This window comes from Peromyscus leucopus, chromosome 16_21 (assembly GCF_004664715.2).
Source record: "Peromyscus leucopus breed LL Stock chromosome 16_21, UCI_PerLeu_2.1, whole genome shotgun sequence".
In the NCBI taxonomy this organism is placed as follows: Eukaryota; Metazoa; Chordata; class Mammalia; order Rodentia; family Cricetidae; genus Peromyscus; species Peromyscus leucopus.
The window spans coordinates 48,313,842-48,331,724 of NC_051084.1; the positions used below are offsets into that span (position 1 = coordinate 48,313,842).

At 48.2% G+C, this 17,883-nt stretch overlaps 1 protein-coding gene across 1 annotated transcript in view; it reads right to left on the reverse strand.

The window, feature by feature from the left end:
* Nucleotides 1-10,055: 10,055 nt before the first annotated feature.
* Nucleotides 10,056-17,883, reverse strand: part of Plekhb2 (pleckstrin homology domain containing B2) — a 35,753-nt gene continuing 27,925 nt past the window's right edge. The window contains exon 8 of the mRNA XM_028865336.2: nucleotides 10,056-12,796. Within this exon, the coding sequence (XP_028721169.1) occupies nucleotides 12,660-12,796 (137 nt within the window). The 3' untranslated portion in view covers nucleotides 10,056-12,659. The remainder of the gene's footprint in view (nucleotides 12,797-17,883) is intronic.

Sequence of the window (17,883 nt, forward strand, 5' to 3'; positions counted from 1 at the left end):
TTGTGCCCCCCAAGTAAACACACAGAGGCTTATATTAACTATAATTATAATTGGCCATTAGCTCAGACTTATTACTGATTAGCTCTTACACTTAAACTAACCCATAATTCTTATTTATGTTTAGCCACATGGCTTGGTATCTTTTCTCAATTCTGCCTTGTCATCTTGCTTCCTCTGTGACTGGCTGGTGACTCCTGACTCAGCCTTCATCTTCCCAGAATTCTCCTCATCTGTTTGCCCCACCTATACTTCCTGTCTGGCTACTGGCCAATCAGCATTTTATTAAACCTACTCTTGTTTCCTAATTTGTTATTCTTTTAAGTGAGGAAGAACAGAGTGAGAACATTGATTTTTAATTTCATAACACCTTCAGTTTAGTGTGAATGGTTTTTTTAACTAATTTGAATGTATTCTACCTATACACCGGTGTGACAGTGCTTGTGTGTTCATGAATCTGTGTGTATGTGTGTGTGCACCTCTGTGTGTGCAAGTATAACTGTGTCCATGTACATCTGTGTCTCTTTGTGTTAGTACATTTGCGTGTTCATATCTGTATATGCATGATTCTGTAAATGAGTATATATATATATGTATGTGTATATGTGGATCTGCATGTCTATGTTTGCATATCTCTGTTTGAGGGATGTATCTGTATGTGTACCTATAGTATGCACATCACAAAAACAGACTAACGTGGAGGAGAGCCTTCACCGTGTCTTTTTCTTGTTATAATTCCCCCCTTACATAAGGAAGTTCATTCTGGGTGTATGGCTTATCTTCTGACCTTCAGTAAAGGCCACATTGCAGACACCACTGTTTACAAACCTGTCCCATACATACTGTCAGGAACTGCAATATATTCTTTAGTCATCAGCCATCTTTGAGGTGTCCCCATACTCAGGGAGACAGTCTACTTCACTCCATATACAGGAAGACAAGCCACCCCAGTTAATCCCACTAGGGACACTCTACTCTGAAATGGCTCACCCACAGCAGAGGTCGAACAATGGCTACTACAGCAAGAGGCCATGATGTTCCACATCACATGGAGAAGATGGTGTTATTCTTTAAACAGGAAATCTTCTCCACAGGCTCATGTGTTTCCACACTTGGCCCCTAGCTGGTGGCACTGTTTGGGAAGGCTGTGGCACCTTCAGGGTGTAGAGGCTCACTCAAGGAAGTAGATGGATCACTGGGAGCAGGCTGTGTAGCCCAGCTCTATGCTCACACTCTGCTTCCTGGCTGTGGGGCAATATGACCAGTGGCTCACATTCCTGCAGCCAGGCCTTCCCCACAGCGATGGACTGCGCCCTGGAGCTGTGAGGCCCTTCCTTGTTTAAGTCACTGTTGCCAGGGTATTTACCACAGCAACGGGGAATAACTAAGACAGACGGTTATCCTGAGGCCATCCACTAACAATTTCTCCCACACCTCAAATGGCTCGGCCTTAACTGCGTGTCTTATTATTACCCATTGCATGGATTGTGCAACTGCTTTTCCCTGAGTCTTCTTTGACTCTGTTGATCCTTGTTTGGGCTCCAGTGGTTTGTACTCTGTGTGTGTGTGTGTGTGTGTGTGTGTGTGTGTGTGTGTGTGTATTTGGTGGGGAGAGGGGATGTGAACAAACATTTCTTTCTTTTCTTTCTTTCTTTCCCTTTTTTTAATAAATGTATTTATTTTACATTCCCCTACCTCCTCTCCTCCCATCCCCTCTCCCACCTCCCTCCTCGCCCTCCCCAATCCACTCCCCCACTGTTTCTGTTCAGAAAGGGGCAGGCCTCCCATGGATGTCAACAAAGCATGGTATATCAAGCCGAGGAGGGACTAAGCTTTCCTCCCGCCCCCTTGTTTTAAGACTGGACAAGGCAACCCAGTATGAGGAATAAGTTCCTGGAAGCCAGCCAAAGCATTAGGGACAGGCCCTGCTCTCACTGCTGAGAGTCTCACAAGTAGATCAAGCTACACAACTGTCACACATATACACCACCATTGCCCTTCCCTCACGTTTTGTTTACTCGGGAGCACAGTATTTATTTCCGCTAGTTCTAAAGTGGTTCTTTGGGCCATGACCAACTTCCTTCCCATGACTGGAGATCTTCCCACTGTTCCAGTAGGAGTGATAAGCATCTTTGTGTATGAGACTTTTCCTCTTTGGAATTAGCTTTCAGGATGGCACCTAGAAATAGTTGGTCAGGGCTGGGGATATAGCTTAGTTGGTAGAGCACTCACCTAGCAGGCACAAAGCCCTGTCTCTAGCAAACCAGACACAAGGATCACACCTGTAATCCTGGCACTTGGAAGGTAGAAACGGGAGGGTCAGGAATTCATGGGCTTCCTCAGCTATATAGCGGGTGTGAGGCTAGCCTGGGCTCTATAAGACCCTATCTCAAGAAGAACGAAGCGGGGAGAGGAAAAGGAGACAGAGGGGGTTAAGGGGTATACAGATCAATCATTTCAATATTTGAGCTTCTCTCCATGTGCTATAGAGTGACCTGGGGAGACTGAACCTCGACCAAGGAATTATCACGAGCTTGCCCTGTAGACTTGTCTATGGGGGATTTTCTTGATTAATGATTGGTGAGAGAGGGCACAGTCCACTGTGGGCAGTGCCACCCCTTGGCAAGTGACCCTGGGTTGTATAAGAAAGCAAGCTGAGTAAGACCATGGAGTGCAAGGTACACATGATGACTAATCTTGATTGTCAAACTGTCTGCATCTACAATTAGCTAAAACCCAAGCAGCTTGGCAACTCGTGAGGGATGTTTCTCGGTTGGATCCCTTGAGATGGGAAGATAGGCTCTAAATCTGGACCATTTAAGGTGGAAAGACCCACCCTGGATCTGGGCCACCCCTTCCGGTGTCAGCGTATATAAAAGACATGGAAGAGGAAGCTTTCACTCTTGCCTGCTTGCCCTCAGTCTCACTGACATGATCATTATCTTGCCGCTTAGGCATTCCTTCATCTGTATTAGAACCTACTTCTTTGGGACTCCGACAGAACTGAAGACCAGATGAGACATCAGCCTTGTGGACTGAACAACTGATTCTTGTGGTTTTGGACTTTCCATCTTGAGACTAGCCTGTAAGCCACCCTAATATATTCCATGTATAACACAATATTAATAGAGTGTACCTGTTTTGTTCCTCTCAGGAACCCTGACTAATACAATAGCCCTGTGCATTTCCACAAGCAGTGTGAGAGGATGCTTACTACTCTGCAACCTCAAAATAGGCCCAGTGGAATCTCTGTATCCATGGTCCCTGAGCAGAGCCGGACTAGCCTGCCTAATGAGAAGCTGTTGAAGAAGCGCATTTGGGTGTGAACTCCCAGCTGTTTCAGGTGTGAACTCCCGGCTGTTTCAGGTGTGAACTCCCAGCTGTTTCAGGTGTGAACTCCCAGCTGTTTCAGGTGTGAACTCCCAGCTGTTTCAGGTGTGAACTCTGAGCTCTTTCAGGTGTGAACTCCCAGCTGTTTCAGCTGCAAACTCCCAGCTGTTTCAGGTGTGAACTCTGAGCTGTTTCAGTTGTGAACTCCCAGCTGTTTCAGTTGTGAACTCCCAGCTGTTTCAGGTGTGAACTCCCGGCTGTTTCAGGTGTGAACTCTCCGCTGTTTCAGGTGTGAACTCCCAGCTGTTTCAGCTGCAAACTCCCAGCTGTTTCAGGTGTGAGCTCCGAGCTGTATTGATTAGAAAGGGCGCTGCCAAGCACCTGCTTCTGGGAATCTCTGATCCTGCAGTGGGCACCAGGAAGCAGAGTCCACTGAGTAAACAAAGGAGAGCACATGCTATGTCCCGTTGGAGAGCAGGCTGTTTAACAGCAGAGAAAGTGAATTAAGCATTAGCGCTCATCTCTGTCGACTTTCTCATGGCAGACACAGTGTGAGCAGCTGCTTCAAGCTCTGCCTTCCCAGTCTTGAGGACGGCGCCCTTGAAGTGTGAGTCAAGCGTAAATCTCCCCTTCCTTAAGTTGCTCCCATCAGGTGATTTTATCAATGGTCTTGCACTCCTGGTTATAAACTCCTCGGAGTGACCACCTGCATATTAACCTTCACCTTGCTGCCCCCCCCACACACACAAGGCCAGATGCTGTGGTCACCCACTTCACAAAGGAGGCTGCTGGGGCTGGGAGAGGATGTGAGTGGGGAACAGAGACAGCCCGGCTCTTCTTTCTCTAAAATTCTCCTTATTTCTGTACTCCACCGAACAAGATGCTGCCTCCTTGGGCTAGTGACCACAGTCCCTTACAGGCCCTCTATTGTCCTACAGGGCACATGGGCAACAAGAACAGCCAGGTCTAGGCCATCCGCAGGCACAGGCTAACCTCACACTGACAGACAAATGATCATCCGATAGAGGTAGCCGCCGCCGCCTGCCCACATGGAGGAGGAAGCTCAGAGCCCACCCCCCACCTGCACCCCCTGGTGGCTACAGTGTGAACACACCTCACTCATTCAGCCTAGGGAAGGGAGGTCCCCACTGTTAGGGCTTAGCACCTCTTTCTGAGCACCTCATCCATCAGACACCCCTTTGCACCTAGAATGTCAGCAACAGACAGGCTGACTTTCCAGGACCAGGAGGGGCGCACAGTTCGGGTCAGGAATAGGAGTGCAGGGAGGTGCCTCCTCAGCCCTCGTGCTGACCAAACACTACCTCTTCTTGTGTGCTAAGCCTCCATCCCAGCTCGAGGCCACTCAGCAGGGAGAGCTGCTGCTGAGGGACAAGGAGAGATTTTCCTGGGACCACTCTGACACCCAGTGGCAGCTTCCAGAAGTGGCAGCGCGTGGAGGAAGAACAGAGTGAACAGGAAGGTCTATGGCTGAGGAGAGGCCCTCCCTCAACTAGTTTCTCCATCTTAACTTGCAGCCGGCCCATGCTGGGGGGCCTGGTTTGGATTCGGGTCTGATGGGTTCTCAGAGACTGTGGGGCTGGGATCCCTGGGAACCACAGGCCCAGAAGAGCAATGGAGAGCCCAGAGGAGAGAATCTGTGTACCTACTGCATGCCTGGGAGGTGGGACTACTACACACAGAGGAGGAAGCTGAGGGGAGAGGCCATGCTCATCCAGGTCTAGAAGAGCAATGGAGAACTGAGTTCAATACCCCTGAACGTACACTTGCCCCACTGAGGTCCTTCCTGTTGATTCCATTGAGGAGGTTTCATCCTCCAACTAGGTGAATGGAGGCAGCTTCTGGAAAAGGACTGAGAAGCCTCTATGGTAGCCTGATCATCATGTCTCCCCACCGGTATCCAAGGCTCAGCCAACCCCTACCCTAGGAACACATGAGGTGCCCACATGGTGTGCAGGGCTGCTTCAGAACACCCCTGTCTCATGGCCCACTGGTGATGACTCTGATTGCCAAGCTGTTCTGGTCCCCACTGAGCTGCCAGGTTTCTTGGGGGGCCAAGCTGAGTGACCTTGGTTTGAGTCTCACTGGACAGGTGTGTCTTTGTCTCAGTGGGAAGGAAGTTAGGGTGGAGAGTGGGGGATTCCAGAAGCATCAAAATTAATGTATGAAAGAAACCAATTGCAGGAGACAACCATAACCACCCCACCTCTGCTCACATACCACCACCACCACCTACACCACCACCCACCACCACCCACCACCACCACATCACCAACACCCACCACCACCACCACCACCACCACCACCATCACCACCACTCACCACCACCACCTACACCACCACCCACCACCACCCACCACCACCGCCACCACACACCACCCACCACCTACCACCTACCACCACCACCTACTACCACCACCACCCACCACCACCACCACTACCCACCACCACCTACCACCACCACCACCTACCACCACCACCATCTACCACCACCACCACTACCACCCACCACCACCACCATTATTCCAGGCTATGTGGAACAAAAAGCTGCATGCACAGAAAGAATGTATGATGTGTGGCAGAGTACTTGTTTTGCATGAACAAAACCCTCAATTTAATCCCCTAGTAATGGAAAAAAAAAGAAAAAAAACATATGTAAAATGACCCATGACCCATAAATGGTCATAGAACACACACACACACACACACACACACACACACACACACACACACACCCTCTGGAGCCTGCATCTGGCTCCAGCTCCAATCACTTCCAAGCTTGCAAATGTTTCTCTCTTTTAACAACTATTTCCTCTTCCGTTACTAACCATGTATCTCTTTGTTCACATCATTGTTCAGAGACCTGAGAACCTGGAAGCTTTGAATTTGGATCTCCACCTGTCGCACCCAGAGCCAGGTAAACACAGTGCTAGGCACCCACTTCTCTTCCACTGGCTGGGTGACTGTCCCTAGGAGAGGAGGGGGGAGGCCAGGGTTGGCAGGCCTGGGTCTGCTGTGCCCATCCAATGGCAGCCCTTTGTGGTGCTGGAGGGAGGTGGGAAAGGCAGTCCAGGAGAGGACATCGCTCTGTACCTCAGGGTAAGGAACGGGAGGGCAGGGGACACCTCCTGGATTGGGCAGAGGAAGGCGTGAGTCTGAAGGACTAAGCAGGACCTGGGTTGGGAGTAGGAAGCACAAAACCACCTTGCGGTGGGGCGGGGGGGGTAATGAAAATGTAATCCCCCCACCCCCCAGCGCAGACTCTCAGGACTCTGAACCTAGATCTTGTGTGTGTGTGTGTGTGTGTGTGTGTGCTGCTGTTAGTAGATGTAGAGGACAACTCAGTGTTATCCCACAGGTGCCTTTCATAATTTCTTAAGACATGGTCTCTCACTGGCCTGGCAATCACTGAGTAGGTGAGGGAGGCCGGTCAGCAAGCCTCAGGGATCTGTGTGTGCCCACTCAGCGCTGGATTTACAGGAGTGTGCCCCTACACCTAGCCTTTTCACATGGGTCCTAGGGGGCCAACTCAGGGTCTCGTTCTTGCAAGGTAATCACTTTGCCGACAAAGCTTTGGCCACAGCCCCAAACTGACCAAGTCCCAATCCCCGCCCCTGGGGGGCTCAGGGAGGGGGAGCCAGCAGTTGACAGGTGCTACTAGTTTTACTGATCAGCAAATACTGTCAAAATGAAGGGTAATACAAACATGACTTCCATTAAAAGGTGAGATCATCGTCTTTAAAAAAAAAAAAACTGTGTGTGTTCAAATGCATGTGTGTATTGGGTGCACATGTACTCATGTATGTGTTGGTGTGTGAGTGTACAGGTCAGAGGGCAAGACAGCCTCCAGCGTGTGGTCAGGAACACTGGCCATCCCCTTTGAGTCTGAAACTCACCAATTAGGCTAAACTGGCTGGCCAGCGAGCCTCAGGGATCTGCCTGTCTCCTCCTCTTTGCTCTGGGATGACAGGTGCACACCAAACATAGCTACTTTGCTTGGGTAATGTATTTGTGGACTTATATTTTAACCACATTCTTTCCCTTCTAATTCATCGCACCTCCCTAACCTCCCCACTTCATGTTCTCCCTCTCTCTCTCAAAAAAAAAAAAAAAAAATGAAAATGTCAAACATGAACAAATTAAACCCTAAAATATTTTTAAAATATCAATATAAAACAAACAAAAAACACAGAGTCTGTTTTGTGTTGGCCAAGTACTCATGGGCATGAGGCCTGCCCTGGAGTGTGATTGACACACCCAATGTCCCTCCATTAAACAGGTATCAACTGCAAATTGTTTCTTGGCGAGGGGTGTGGCTTTGTGCTTGATTCTCCTTCTCTGTGCTGGGATTTTGTCCGGCTTGGACTTGTGCAGGTCCTAGACATGTACTGTGACAGTCTCTTGAGTTCATATGGGCATCAGCTCCGACATGTCTGGAAGACAATGTTTCTTTGGAGCCAACCATCTCCCCCAGCTCTTCCAATCTAGACAGGGTCTTTCTGTGTAGCCCTGGCTGTCATGGAACTCGCTCTGTAGACCAGGCTGACCTCTGACTCACAGAGATCCGCCTGCCTCTGCCTCTCAAGTGCTGGGATTAAAGGCGTGTGCCGCCGCCGCCGCCGCCGCCGCCGCCGCCGCCGCCGCCGCCGCCGCCGCCGCCGCCGCCGCCGCCGCCGCCGCCGCCGCCACCACCACCGCCACCTCAGCCACCACCACCACCTGGCAAAATGTCCTGTTTCTGTTGCTATTTGTTCTCACCTTGGAAGCTTCCCCTGAGGGAACACTCTGCTCTGCCTGGGGAACTGCAGTTGGCCACCTTCATTCCTTAGTCTGTTTCTGCTTCACGTTAAGACCCACGTTTGACGACGCTACCTTTCTGCCCATGTTAGGTCTTCTTTCACCTGCAAGCCTTGTCTGAGGGGATGCTCTGTCCTGCCCATGACTCACAGACTTCCTCCGTGGGGTTTCCTTGGTCTGTTTTTGCTGGATGTTTTGCTGTTTCTTTTTGCCTGTTTTCTGTTTTATTCCTTTTTTGTTTTGGCTTGCTATATATTTAATAGTTTCACTCATTCAAAAAGTGTGGCTATCGTAGATCCCCTGAACCATACAGAACATTCATGTAGCCAGAGGGATTAGTTAATAGGGACTCTCTGCCAATTTGACCTGCTCAAGCCAAAGTTTTCTAACAGCCAAGTGTGACCACACAGGCTACCATGTGTTCTTGCACAGGCCATAGTGTAATATCAATGAGGACAGAAACTAAAATTACTGACTTTCCACTCCCCATAGTCAGCTTCTGAGCCTCAGTCTCAACAGCTGTAACTTGAACAAAACTTCCCTTGTTACAGATACTAAGAATTTGTGAATTGGCTGGGTGGTAGTGGCACAGGCCTTTAATCCCACCACTCAAGAGGCAGAGGCAGGCAGATCTCTGTGAGTGGGAGGACAAATTGAGTCTACAAATTGAGTTCCTGGACAGCCAGGGCTGTTACACAGAGAAACCCTGTCTCAAAAAAAAAAAAATAAAATAAAATAATTTAAACAAAACAAAAACAAGAACACAAAAAAAATTTTAGTGATTTAGCAGATGGAGCTGAAGAGATGGTTCAGTGGTTAAGAGCGTGTACTGCTCTTGCAAGAAGATCTGAGTTTAACTCCTGAATGTGCATCAGGTGACTCACAGCTGCCTGTAACTCCAGCTCCAGGGAATCTAGTCCCTCTGTCACCTGTATTCATGTCCACACACTCTTCTACAGGCACACACAAGTACACCTAACTGAAATAATAACACTCCAGGCATGGCGGCACACATCTCTAGTTCTAGAACTCATGACAGGTGAATGTCTGTGAGTTCAAGGCCAGCCTGATCTACATAGCAAGTTCCAGGCCAGGCAGGGCTACATAGTGAGACTCTATCTCAAAAATAAAAATGAAATAAAAGTAAGTCTTCAAAGAAAAAGAATGGGTGAGTTTCTTCTTTTGAAGTGGCAGTGCATCCCCAATACCTGAAGTCCTAAGTGAGAGTTTTCCTGCTGACATGTCACTATTTTTTTTTTTTCTCCCTATGTAGTCCCCAAATGGTTTCAAATTTATAGTATTTTTGCTTCTACCTCCTTAGGGCTGGGTTTAAAGGCATGTGCCACCACGGCCAGTAATTTGTGTGTGTGTTTGGGTGAAGATGAGCGGTTCATGTCGGGTGTCTTCCTCTATCATTCTCCATGCTATCTTTACAGACGGGGTCTCTCAATGAATCCGGAGCTCAGCTGGGTGGTGGTGGCACACACCTTTAATCCCAGGAATCGGGAGGCAGAGCCAGGCAGATCTCTGTGAGTTTGAGACCAGCCTGAGCTACAGAGCGAGATCCAGGACAGGCACCGAAACTACATAGAGAAACCCTGTCTCAAAAAACCAAAATAAATAAATAAATAAATAAATAAATAAATAAATAAATAAATAAGTAAATTTAATCCAGAGCTCACTGGTTGGCTAGAAGGGTAGCCAGCAAGCTGGGGGGGGGGGTATAGGGGGACCTGTCTTCTTTCCAAACCCCCAGTTCTATGATTACAGATGTCTGTAGCGATGCTCAGCTTTGGCATGGATGCCAGGGGTCTGATCTCAGACCCCCATGCTTGCACGGCGGCCACTGAACCCTCTCTCCAGCCACCCTCAACACAATGTAAAAATACAGCCGAAGTCACAACGAAACACAGTTGAAGGTTAATGATCATTTAATATTTTAACAAGTTCACTTAGAAACATACCATGTGCACACAAAAAGGGGCGGGGAGACAGGCTCTGTAGACACAACAGAATGACAGGAACGCAGAAGCAATCACAAAGAAGACCGGCCGCCTGTGTTCTCTGCCTTTCATCTACATAAACTAGAAGGCAAAATGAAAGGTCACATAGGAGCAACAACACATGGAGAAAATCAGTCTGAGTCATCCTGTCTCGACCGCAGGAACGCCCTACACTCCAGAAGGCCACTGCGGGCGCTGATGACCTAAAATATGTAAAGTGGGGCCTTCTTGACGAGTGACGATCTGAGATGGATCCCAGGCTTCCCTCCTTCGTGCGGAAAGTTGTTAACTCAAAGAACTAAAAGAGCAAGGAGAGCAGTCATGCACAGGTCTGCGGCCAACCTCTTCCAGCCTTGGGTCATTGTTTAAAAGGATCCATGGACGTGAAATGCTCCTCAACCCTGAACAAGCCGTTCCCTCCAAGGCATGACTTATAAAGTGCAACGTGACGTGGCTGAAACAATCAAAGCGGCAGCATCTACAAAGGCAGGGGCTGAGGAAATGAAATGTCTGAGTCCATCTTCATACCCAGAACGTACTTCATTCCAGAATCAAGCAACTGGTGGTTAGGACTGATCAGGCTCAACTATGGCTGCCTGTTAAAGCTAGCCCCACTGGGGTCAAGGTCTAGGCAGGACACACCCACGGGACAGCAGGAGAAAATTCTGTTTCAACAGCACTTCAGGAGCATGACTCAATACTCTCTGGTTCTAGGAATCCCAGTAACTACGTTCAAAATTAATATCCCTGCACAACACTGAAAACTGATTTAATGTCATGTAAGTAAAGCATGGAGCTTTAAGGATGATAACGTGAGAAAAAGCCATCCTTACAACACAGGATGTACAATCAACATCACATTTAATTAAAGTGACACTCTAAACCATCAGAACCACGTTGCCACATAGCCATCTACCAAGGATGACAGAGAAGCGAACTTCAACTGGAAATGGGCAGCACTGTGTCACCAAGTCCCCTAGGAGCAGCTAGAAAAACACGGTGGGCGCCGTCACAGCCACTTGGCAAATGTCTCACATGGGGATCCGTTCAAGACTTTAGCTGATGGAGAGAAAGCTGCCGAGCAGCGTAGCCAGACAGCACGCATGCGCTGGGCGCAGCCCGAGTGTGCTTACGGGGAACACTCTGGAGAAACGGGACGATGTGAGTCAGGGGCCGGGCCGTGACTGCGCGGTCCCGCCTTTGTGAAAGGGCACTGTTTAAAACACGCCAGTCACAAAGCTGGAATTAGGAGCTTTAAAACGTGAAAGGACAGGACATTTAAATATGTAGAACGTGTATTTTCTAATATTGGAAATACAATTTTTCCCCCCCAGGAAACAGGACTGTGGGCTTCCCGGGGCGTCACACATTTGGGGCTAGAAATGTTTTAAGCTTTCCTGTCATGAGTGGGGTCAGGAAGGAAAACAAGGCTGGATCCCCACTAACACGAGGGATTAGAACAAACCTCTGAGACTCCACCCAATCTCATTTTTCACTCAGAACCTGAGTTATCCCCGACCAGCTCTGGTTCGTCCCCACATTCTGGACAGCCACAGGGCCCTACCACTGCTCAGGACAAGCCTCTCTGGGAGTTAAAGGGTGCCCTCGTACAGCTTGGGCCCCCAAAGGCCTGAGACAGGAACATTATAACTAAGGCTCTCCCCCATTCCCCTCACCATACTTTCTTTACAAGTAGAAAAATAGGCTATAGCCAGACTGAGCTGGCAATCAATACACCAACAGTGAACACTGAAAACACAGCCCTGGGCAGATGCCAGCCTACCTCAACCCACCTGTCACTCACTACTCTTCATTCAGCAAGGTTTAAAGGTAAAGCCCCCAAATCCTGAGGCTCAAATCAATTCCTAACTCAAGACTATTTCCAATTATTCCCGGGAAAAGCAAACGGGAGAATAAAACTGGGCAGATTGCTGAAGCATCATTTTTAAAGGGAGGGAGTGCCCCTCTTCATCCTGAGCAGTCAGTCTTGCAGGTGCCTGGGAGCTAGGGAGGGCGGATCACAGGGTTCTCACACCACTGCCCTGCAGGAGCTACCAACCCACAGCTCTGGGGTAATATACAGTCAGGTCTAGAGTGAGATTTCACAGTTAAAGTAAAAGAAGTTGAATTCTTCTTTCCACACTCATTCATATCCTCCTTCATCAGCATTATTATTATTGGCATAGCAGGGAAAGTCATTCTTTAATTAAGTACTGCATCTAACTAAACAGAAAATGCCCTTTTGAATGGGTGTGTTTACATAAGGTCATCCAAGAGCTCCCTAGGAAAGACTTGGTGCAAGCCAGGACCCTGAAGAACTCAGGTTCTCACTCACAGCATACTTCAAGGCCTTCTCTGTGGTACCATGCAGGCCAGTCACAATCATCAGATTACCATCTTCAAAGGAACTATTTAAATTATTACGAAAGACACCTGTCACAAACAGAAATGCCCTGCAAATCAATTATTGCACACAGGACTAACAGAAGCGATGCACGGAACACCTTGAAGGCTCTAGAAGACCCAGAACAGAGACCCCAGGGCCATGCCTGTGGCTGCCCCAGCGAGCATGCCCAGGGCCAGGTCACTGTCATTGTCTCGGTACCGCTCACGGATGATGACCTGGTTGGCAGGCTGTTGTCCATAAACTCCTAGAAAAGATGAAAGAGGAAAAAAGAGATCTTTAAGATGTAATTTGGAAATCCAACATTCACTGAAAAGATGGTGCTGTTGCAAGACATCTGATCACACGTGTGTGTCTGTCCTTCCTCACCTGCCTAAGGCACCTTTGATTGGTTTAATAAAGAGCTGAGTGGCCAATAGCCAGGCAGGAGAGGAAAGGTGGGACTTTCGGGGAGAGGAACTGGGGGAAGGGGAGCTGAGAGGCAGATTTACCATTGCGATATAGAGGAAGTCTGACATACTGTAATGAGAAGCAGTAATGAGCCACATGGCAGAACATAGATTAATATTAAGGGGTTAATTCAAGTTGTAAGAGCTAGTTGGGAACAAGCCTAAGCTAAGGCCATGCTTTCATAATTAATAATAAGTCTCCCTGTCATTATTTGGGAGTTGGTGGTCCAAAGAAAGTCTGGCTATATGGTGCCCTTAACATGAACACTGTATCCACTCTCCATGTGACCAGTTTGTTTACTAGTTGGCCTTTGGGGTTTTTCACAAAAGTGTTAACAGGTGGCTCCAGTGAGTTCAACCCAAAACTTTCCAAGACCCATCCCATATATGCTGAAGAAGACATTGTTGCAATTTATAAAAAAAAAAAAAAAAAAAAAAAAAAATACATGATGGTCTGGAGACATGGCTTAGTGATTAAGAATACTTGTTGCTCTTACAGAGGACGTGGCATCCACATGGTACCTCATAAGCATCCATAACTCCAGCTTCAGGGGATCCAATGCTCTATTCTGATCTCTGCAAGCACCAGGCATGCACTTGATACACACACACACACACACACACACACACATTTTTAAGAGACGATGCATGAGGACTACATGGTGGTGTATACCTTTAACCCTAGCATGCAGGAGGCAGGGAGAAGAGGATATCTGTGAGTTCGAAGCCAGCCTAGTAGTCTACACAGTGAGTTTCAGGCCAGCCAGGGATACCTAGTGAGAACCTATCTAAAAGGCGAAAAGATGGTACATGCTTCTAGAGAAGAAGTTGATCACCCTTCAGAAGAACTTTATTAGAAGAATGTGGTGGCTGGGATGAGAATGGTCCCCCTAGGTTCACATGTTTAAATACTTGGTCCCCAGTCAGTTGAACTGTTTAGGAAGAATTACAAGGTATGACCTTGTTGGACGGAGTAAATGTGTCAGCAGAGCTGGGATTTGAGATTTCAAAAGCCCACACCATTCCCAATTAATCCTGTTTCTCTGACCCCTACTTGTAGATAAGGATGCAAGTTCTCAGCTACTGCTCTAGCACCATTACCTGCCTGTGCCCTTCTATGATGGTCACGGACTCACCCCCTGGAAGGGTCAGCCCCAATAAACTCTTTCTTCTAAGTTGTCTTGGTCATGGTGTCTCATCACAGCAATGGAAAGGTAATTAAGAGAGAAGTGTTACCAGGGAATGGGCTATTGCTGTGACAGGCCTGACCACGTGGGTTTTCTGGAGGAATGTGAGAAAGACTTGGGTCAAGGAAAGCAGTTGAATGCTGTAAGTAGGGTCGAAGGGGCCATGTTCATAGACATTTAAAAGACAGAGTGCTGAGAGCAATGTCGACTATGAAAGCTCAAGGTTTCAGAATATATACTAGCAACTAAGCTAGAGACTATTCTTGTGATATTTTGGCAAAGAATGTGGCTACTTTCTGCCACTGTCTTAAGAATCTTCCTGAGGTTAAACAGAAGACTTTCAGACTAATCTCATTAGAGAAGGTGATTTCAAGACAGCCTAGGACTGATTATGTCACATGGTTATTTAGTGACCACTCTTACGGAGATCTACAATGAAAAAGAACATCAGGAAATGTAATGTTGGAGGCAAGGCTCGTGCTGAAAGAGACAAGAGGCTAGATGCAGGCCAGATGAGGAATAAAGTGGTATGTTCGGGCAAGAACCCACCCAGCTAAGCTTCCAACTTGTAAAAAGTTTATGCAACAAATGAATGCAACAAACCAAAGCTCACAGTTAGATATAACTCATGGAGGGGACCAGTTGCCATCCCAGGTAGGCAGCCAAACTTGGCAGCATCAGCCATGTGCTTTTGGCTTTAGGGTCAGGAAGGACACAGGGGCAACGAGGTTTGGAAATCTTCCTCCACGTGTAACGGAAGCCACTGAGGCCAGGCATGTGGCAGGGGAGCCCCTGCAGAGAGGCTCAGAGAGGCCACTGAGCAAAGCTGTGAAGGTGAAGCCTGGACTGAGTCAGAGACCCAAAGATGCTGGAGATGCCAGAGCCATGGAACGTCTGCCGAGGAAAGCTGCTAACAGGGAGTGGACCCAGCCCAAGAGCAGGAAGTGTGTGGCAATCCACAAAGCTAGAAGGGAGGAGCCGTCTGACATCACACACAGGGATATAGGATTTGATGTTTATCCTGCTGGGTTTCAGTCTTGCTTTGCTTCAGTATTTCCTCACTGTGTCTCTGTTCCTCCCATCATAGGAAGGACAATTTATTTCACACCACTACAGGCTGCAAGTATGTAAAACTTTGCTCTTTGATTTCACAGGGGGTTAAAATTAATAGATTGCCTTGTGAATGAAAAAATTAAATTAAAAAAAGGAAAGGACACGTGTAGCCAGAAGTTTTCCTGTGTCCCACCCAGTCCACAGCCGCTTAGACCCAAGTAAACACACAGAGGCTTATATTAATTAAAACTGTTTGGCCATTAGCTCAGGCCTACCACTGACTAGCTCTTACATTTAAACTCAGCCCATTTCTGTTAATCTATATGTTGCCACATGTTCTGTGGCTTTACCTGTGTGCCATTACATGCTGCTCCCTGGACAGTGGGCTGGCGTCTCCTGACTCAGCCTTCCTCTTCCCAGAATTCTCCTTGTCTGCTTATCCCGTCTATACTTCCTGCCTGGCTACTGGCCAATCACCGTTTTATTAAATCAGTGCACAAAAGCATTATCCCACAGCAGACATGACTGCTCCTAGATACAATGGAGGAGAAAGTTTATTGTCCAGAGTGAACATGGCCAGACTGAGCCCAGCAATGGGAGGAGAGGGGGAGGGGAAAGGAGAGAGGAGCCGCTGACCAAGATGGGCGGCCTGGAGGGCAGGTAACCAAAATGGCTGGATTATATAGGGAAGGGCAGCTGGGGGAGGGGCGGCTGAGCCCCTGGGCTGGAGAAGCTTAGGGCAGAGGGTGGATATGCCAGCCATACCCTGTAACAGGTAGGAACTGAGGGGTGCTGGGAGAACCTGGCAGGCAGTGTCCATCCTGATATGTTAATGTAACCTCAGCCATCTGTCCCAATTTTGAGAATAAACACCTTGAGTCTCAGAAAAGACTTGGAATTTGGACTTTTAAACTGTGTTGGGACTGAGAAAGACTATGGAGGCTTTTGAAATTGGACTAAGGGAATCTTACATTATGATGTGGCCACAAGCACATGGGGGCCAGGGAACAGAATGTGGTCATTTGAATAAGAAAGACTCCCATCGGCTCATATTGTAGCAGAAATATGCCCCCACTGTGAGAATTCACTCCACACACTCGGGAGAAGAAAAGGACAAAGCTCTTTACTGATAGTGGGTGACTGGCTCTGTCTAGCACCCACTAGGAGCTGGCCATCAGTAGAAGATCCTGCTAACGCATATACACCTTAGGCTTATGCCTTCCACACATGCTGACATCCTAAAGCCTCTTTCAGGTCCCAGCCAGCCCCAGCTTACATTTTGAATAATAAAGACACAGAAGACTGGAAGTCTGGCCACTTCAGCAGATCCGAATTTACATAGCAAAGATACTACATATTGCCAGAATTATTTCAAGTCCACCAGTGTTGCTCTTTTTTCCGATAGTTGTTACCCAGGGTCATCCTGCCCACCTGGCAGAACTATGCTTTTCTTAAAGAAACAACTGGGGCTTTATGGCAGGCCAGGACTTGATGGTTGTCATCCTGAGCAGCTCCCCCGAGTGACCCACAAGGGGCATATTTCTCTAACAGAGAACTGGGCCCAGTGGCTGGCTGTAAGTCAAGAGCTATCTCCGGTTATGGGAATAGAGCCTATTAGCTGGTCAATCCTGGTGAACAAGCGTTTACATCCTGGCATTATGAATTTCACCTAGTTCTAACAGGCCTGGTTAGCACACTACATATCCTTGGGGTATTTGGGAGGCAGTACTCCTTCGGCAATTTCTACTTTGTGTGACTTAATGCCTCCTGAGAAGTCTATTAGTAAATTCTTTATAACATTAAATCTTCAAGTTACTTCTACGTCAATATATTTGAATATGATCCCTACTTGGTTGAGCTACTTGGGAAGGATGATGAGATATGTCACTGGGGGTGGGATTTGAGGTTTTAAAGCCCCTGACATCCCCAGTTAGTTCTCTCTCTCATTCTCTCCCCGCCCCCGCCGTGTGTGTGTGTGTGTGTGTGTGTGTGTGTGTGTGTGTGTGTGTGTGTCCCCTTCTGAAACTGTAAGGCTCAATAAACTCTTCTATAATAAGCTGCCTTGGTCATGGTGTCTCATCGCAGCAATAGAAAATTTAACTAAGACAAATACAGTGCCATGACCACTGGGGAGAATGCCTTCAGTTCCTTTCAGTTCTGGGGAGACAATGGGAGTTTCTTACTGGTAGGTTTCCAGGGAGCTGGTGGGGGTGGAGGCGGGGTCTATACCACCAGTGACCTAGCCTTCCTGCCACGAGGGCACTGCTGAGCAAGAGTAAAAACTCCAGGCTGCCTTGGAGTTTGGAGGGAGTCAGGCTCACAGCGCAGCCAGCGGGAGGAATGCACTCAGCTGTCTGGAAGAACAGCAAGGTCTGCTTATCAATGCTGGGGAGAGAGCTGCAGGGGTGTGGCCGCTGGAACAGAGAGGGAGGGAGGCAGCGAGGACTCTCTAAGAGCTTACTGACAGGCCAGGGTCCTCTGCTTGCCAGGGCCAAACCCCAAAACAGTGCGAAAATGAGCGCACGGATAACCAGGGCCAAATCCTACCGGATGGAGCTGCAGCCCCCCACCCTACCCCCACCCCGCCTCTGGTTTCCATGGCAGCCTCCGTGCCATGCTTGCTGGGATTGACAGACAAATGGGAA